At 38.3% G+C, this 6126-nt stretch overlaps 1 protein-coding gene across 1 annotated transcript; it reads right to left on the bottom strand.

Moving 5' to 3' along the window:
• Positions 1 to 292: 292 nt before the first annotated feature.
• LOC110925043 (glutamic acid-rich protein-like) lies at positions 293 to 4701 on the bottom strand. The gene is made up of 3 exons (XM_035986342.1): positions 4128 to 4701; positions 1537 to 2016; positions 293 to 1452 (listed from the first exon to the last, which is right to left on the bottom strand). Exons 1-3 carry the CDS (start codon positions 4699 to 4701, stop codon positions 293 to 295), a joined length of 2214 nt encoding a protein of 737 aa, XP_035842235.1.
• Between the last annotated feature and the right edge of the window lie 1425 nt (positions 4702 to 6126).

Below are 6126 nucleotides of genomic sequence, written 5' to 3'. Positions count from 1 at the left end.
TAGATAACTCATCCACATCCCACCACGGAAGTGACATAATATCATGTAACTTTTCAAAATATTGAACGCCATATTCTCTTCTTATCGCATATGCATTAATCTATGGCAGAAAACCCCAGCTGATAATATCACCGAGAGATACGCTTCTATCACGTCGATAATACTTTAACGGCCGTTTGAACTTTCTCTCGTGACTGACTTTGAACCATTTCTTTCGTTCTTCCTTCGCCATATCTTTTGGAGTGCCATCAAAATTTTTATCTTTCAAAATCTCAGAAACTTTTCTTCTTAGCTAATCACGATTTTCTTCTGTGAAAAACTCCATCAATGTTGGCAACTGTGAAGTATCCTCATCAACATTCTCATCATCCGTCCAATCTTCAACTTCGACTCTATCGTACATATCAGCATCTTCAACATACTTATACTCGTAATCACGCTGCTGATTGATGTCGAAAGCATTCAATTCTTCTTCGAACTCTGCATTCATTTCTTCTTCAAAGTCGAACTTAAAGTCAGGATCCATCAAGCGAGTCATTTCCTTAATTGCTTCCAACGTGTAAGTATGGAAATGCTCTCCTTCTTCACGATAAGTATCTAACCTTAAAATCAATTTGTGAGCTTGTAGAACATTCTCTGCATCACCTGACTCCCCCTGTCTATCAGCTCCCCCTGATTCTTCGTTCATAGAATCATTCATCAAATTATCAACATTCTGTTCAGCAGAAGCTTCAGATACTTTCAACCCTGTACCACCCTGAGCATCATCGTCATCATCATCTGAACCATGACTGCTTGCAGAATACACTTTATCATCCTTTTTATCTTCCTCTTCATCCTCCTCTTCTTCATCTTCTTCATCACTATCACCGATTAACTCTTCAAGAGGAGTATAATCCTCAAACAGACCAGAAACTGCAGAAATAGGCTCGGGATTATCAACCACCATTGAAGGAACAATCGATCTTTCTGTCACTGCAGAACTTCCTTCAACTCCTTTGCCTTTGTTTTTCATTTGCTCATCTATTTTGGCTTGACGTTCAGCTCTGAGCTCTTCAACCTGCAGCTCTTCAAACTTTTGCTCAACAGACGTTCCGAGCATGCTTCTAACTACTTTATTCAACATGTAGAACTCATGATCTCTGAACGCTTTGGCTGCTTCAAGTTCTTTGTTTTTCAACTTGAAATATTCATTCTGTTCATCATGTCGAGCCTTTTCTTCTTCCAGCTCAGCAACTCTTACCTTCAATATATCAATCTCTGACTGATCAGAATCAATCATTTTCACCAACTCTTTGTTATCATTCTCCAACCTTTTTACACGCATCTCAAGAATTCTTTCACGATCCATAACTTTCTTGTTTTCAGCTGCAAGCTTCTTGTTCTCAGCAACAACTTCATCAACTTTCTTTTCAACATTCCTTACTTGTGAAGTGTTGGCAAAATCAAAATCTCCAACATCATCCAGACTCACATTCAAATTAGAAGGAACATTTGGAAAATTTCAAAATCCCGCAGAACCCGGTGTAAGTTGACCTTGGGTTAGTGGAGGTGTTTGAAATATTTCATGTGAGGTGAGAAGGATTTGTTGTGGTGGTGGTGAATGATGTAGTGGTGATGGTAGTCTTGGTGGTGTTGGTTGTTTAGGTGGTGAGGATTGTTGTGGTGGAGTAGGTTGTCGGGGTGGTGATTGTATTGGTGATTGTGGAGGTGTTGGTTCATGTGGTGGTGTAGGTGGTTTCTTGGTTTCTTTTGTTTGTTTCTTCTTAAGCACAATCTTTGGCATTTTGATCTTTGGAGTAGCCTTTCTGATCTTTGGGGATACGACTTTCTTTCGTACTCTACCTTTCTTTTTACCACCTGGAGGAGATTGCGATTCTGAGACATGTTCTGGAGAAGGCACATACGCATCATCATCGTCCTTTTCCTGTCTCTTTCTCTTCTTTAATAACTTTTCTTTTTCTGTTTCCTCCTGAATTCTTCGTAAACGTTCTGTTTCATCAACTACTTCTTCATCTGAAGAACTCTTGTAACGCCCCAAAACACGAATTATTAAAATTGTTAGTAAGACCCCATGTCTAATAAAATAGAATGTAATAACTAGGTTATAATACCTAGTCAAATGTTTAGCAAAACAAGCAAGGGTATAAACTTGGGGGACTAAAGAAGGACAAGGGGAAAAGTTATGTTTTAAATTAATAAAAAACACACACACAAACACACACATTTTCGTGTGTTCTGGAACGATCAGAAGGGCTCCATAGGAGCCAAGCCCTAGTTCTTCAAAAAGCTTCAAATCAAGGGATGATTCAAGGCTCAAATTCGCGAATGAACACGGATTAATGATCACCATCACAAGGGGATCATAAGCATAGGAATCACGTCGAGACGAGCTCAAGCATGAGGTGTTAACGGGCCAAGAGGAGGCAAGAGATCGGTTACGAGCACGGACGCATAAGGTAAGTGATTCCGTAATCACTTCTTAGTTGTTCATGTAATGATATATGCAACTTAATTATATATGATAATTGAGGTCAAATAGGAATGAATTGTATAATGTCAATGAAGTATTAAACGGATCTTAGTTTTGATCTGAGCAAGGTATGTGTGATTAAGAATTGAAGCTAAGTAGTGGGATTGGTTACTTATGTAAGGAATTCCTTGGTATTAAGGATAGAGCAAAGTTGACTAAAATGCCCTTGATAGGTATTTTGGGCAAACGACCTTAGAAGTCGTTTGGAAACGAGCTATTCGATTAGAGTAATGTCTTGGTCAAGTATGAAAGCGAAGTATAGGGTTTTGTATGTCATAGTCCACTTAAATCGCAAATACCCATAACGGGTCAAAAATGAGCTTTCGAGCGAAATTCGGTTAAGAGGATGCAAGACGCCCGAGAATTTAATCTTTATGATATGCGCCAATGAAATTATTAAAGTTCATATGAGATTGAGGTCAAATAAACAGGTTATGTTGATAAATGCACGAACGGGTTAAATAGTTAGAAAATAGTAATAAGTCGAATGCATGTAAGTTAAGAATTTCCTTAATCCGGAGGTAGGATTTTAAGGTCATATGATAGAATGTGAATTTACAAGCATGTAGGAAGAAACGGGAGGTTAAACGGGTAAACGGTTCGAAAGTTATGCGCATTTTAGTGCGTACGGACGACGAAACGGAACTGCAGGAAAATGCATTTTAGAGAGCCCGTCGCCGACGGGTATGGGGGCGTCGCCGACGGGTATGGGAAAGTCAGTTTTTCTCCGACGGGTTAATTACCTGTCTACGGGATTTTTGGGCTACGGGGAAATGCAAGGCCCGTCGCCGACGCCCCTAGGGCCGTCGGTGACGGCCTCCTCAAGTCTCAAAAGCCAAATTCTTGTTATTTAAGTTGATTTATGTATCGTACGCTTCGGTTTGTTATCCGTGGTCTACGGCGGACCTTCCAAACATGATTTTTATGGTTCCTTAGATATTTATGGGTTTTAAACCTAAGTCTAAGACCCATGTAAATATTGTATGAATATGTAAGGATGTAGGAAAGGTATGTACGTATGTAGTTGTGTATGTATGTATGTGTAAAGACATGTATGAGTGTATGCACGTATGTAAAGTTGTAGGAAAGGTATGTATGTATGTAGATGTGTATGTATGTTTGTATGTAAGTACATATGTATGCATGAATTAGACACGTTGAGTGTTAACATTATTAATGGTGTACCTTGAGAATGAACAGTAATGCAGGTACATTATTGAAGCCTCACTAGGAAATGGATACGCATATGAAATGTTTAAAGTGTGAAAAATGACGAAATGTGAAGTGTACATGAATGAATCTTGTTTATATAATGTGTGCTAATGTATAAATGAATGCGGTGGGTGTAGGTGGTACGGATCACGGGTGATTATCACGAGGAATAGAGATTGAAGACAGAGTCACAAGATTGATTGTACAGGAATAAATAAGTATGTACTATTAGTAAATAGGACTTATGCTTTATTTTTTCTTGTTTTGTAAAAGATACATATTAAAACGAAGCTTCAAGTAAGTCAAGACGTTTGTAATGAAAGAAATTTAATGGCACGATTTTCCGCTGCGACTTTTTGTCAAATACAAATTAGGATCTTACAACTCGATGAACTCGTTGTGCTCTTATCAACATCATCACCCTCAATATCATCAGTAATTTTTCCTTTCCCTTTCTGAGCTTCAACATTAGCAGCTTTATCAACATCAGCAACCACTGTTGGCCCTGTCTCTAAGATATCAGAATCAAACAAATCGTCAACATTAAATGGATCATCTTCTGCAGCTACCACTGTTTCCTTTTCCACAGTGACCACTGTTTCAACTTCTTCTGGTTCATCAATCAAGGATGTTTTTGCAGCTTTCTTTTGCTTCTTCTTTGGTTGTGAAAAAGATCCATCAACCTGTTGAACAATAGGAGTGGCCTTTCTGCGTCTTCTCCCAGATTCTTTCACATACCATTCATTCTTGGTGCTTTTGAAGTCTTCAAGAACTTTCAACTCCTCAGCATACGCTGCCTCTTTCATCTCAGCTTCATTTCTCCAATTCTGGTGATCTACTGGATCTGGATCAACATAATTTGCATCTTTTATGAAACCAAAGAATGCAGCACTAACTTTCGGTTCAGGGTGGTTCGGGTGATATCTCATAAGCTGTTTGATTGTAACTTCATTCATATGTGATTGCACCAACAAATCATCCTTTATATTTCTGTCAATCTCAGGATACGCGTGATCAATCAACATCTGCACGAACCTCGGATATGTCCAGGTCTTGCTCTTTGATGTAATATTCTCTGCTATGTAATGAAACACAATATGTGTATTTCTTGTTTAGCACTAAAGCAGTAACCATATTCATTTGATAGTCACGCATCGCATCGTAGCCTCCTTTTGTGTGACTTAAAGACATTAAAACACAGTGAATCAGGAACTTGTATGGCTTTGTAAACTTTGACTTCAGATAATTTCCAGCATTCAAAGCTCCCTGATATCCCATTCTCAACATGCAGCCTTTCACCATTCTTTCCGGAAATCTTGTTGGCGAATCTGTCTCATCAGGAAAGTTAATAACTTCACGAATAAGAGCTTCGGTGACTAGAATCTTCTCCATCTTGCCATGCACTTCAACAATTGAAGATATAACTTTATTCTGATCATCATAGCTGGCATTTTTCCAGAAACGTTCAATGTGAGATTTATACAGTGGTCTTTGATCAGTCAACGCCTTCTGAATGGGAATACGTCCCATGAATTCCAATATACCACTGAATTTGGCCAATTCCGGATATTTCTGAACATCCAAATCACAACAACTGTTGTGAAGAGGATCAAAGACAACACTAGAACCCTGCAAATCACAATCACATACACTGAATCAGATACTTAGAAAACATCTCAAAAATTTACAAGTTATCACACATGATACCCTAAAAGCGAAACTACTTATGTGCATACAGGCAGAACCATATATGTACTAATGAGCGAAACCCCATGATGTACAGAAAAGCGGAATCCCACAATGATGTTCAAATGAACAGAACCACATACAACCCTAAGAGCGAAAAAAAACTGATGTAACAATAAGCGGAACCACATGACAGTTTGAGCGAAATCTCTAATACACATTCAAAAACTTGTCAAATCTCAAAATTGATAACAATAATCAGTTAACATGTAATTCCGACACTTGGGGTTTGTTTTGATTTCAATTTTAACATTATATGAACCTTAGATCTGTGATTGTAACATCCGGACATCGACAAACATCAGTAAATCACAAATTTGAAACAATCAACACACAAATCTGTTATCTACACTCTAACACGACTGCATATGATAGATTTCAAGTTCTGATTTAACTGTTAAACCCCTAAAACTATTCTTTGTACAACATCATGTGCCGACAGTTCAAATATCACAAGAAATAGGTCAAACTGAATCTTAAACAACCTTGCCAATGATTAATCAACTAGGATATTCACAAGATCTGTGAAAAATCGGGCAGCACTTCGCCTGAAATCAATGGTTTTTAGGGTATCGCTTTTCAGTCGCCGGAGAGAATGATCATAAGAGCGAAGGGGTAAAAGTGACGTATGAGCG

This window comes from Helianthus annuus, chromosome 17 (assembly GCF_002127325.2).
Source record: "Helianthus annuus cultivar XRQ/B chromosome 17, HanXRQr2.0-SUNRISE, whole genome shotgun sequence".
Taxonomy (NCBI): Eukaryota; Viridiplantae; Streptophyta; class Magnoliopsida; order Asterales; family Asteraceae; genus Helianthus; species Helianthus annuus.
This window is presented reverse-complemented; position numbering and strand designations above follow the sequence as displayed.

Bases quoted from the DNA above. Each gene is read 5' to 3' on its own strand.
- LOC110925043 (XM_035986342.1), bottom strand. From the start codon at position 4,701: ATGAATGAAGTTACAATCAAACAGCTTATGAGATATCACCCGAACCAC. The intron at 2,017-4,127 runs GTAAGATCCTAA...AGAGTTCTTCAG, and splicing joins CACAACGAGTTCATCGAGTT to ATGAAGAAGTAGTTGATGAA. The intron at 1,453-1,536 runs GTCAACTTACAC...ATGATGTTGGAG, and splicing joins AACACCTCCACTAACCCAAG to ATTTTGATTTTGCCAACACT.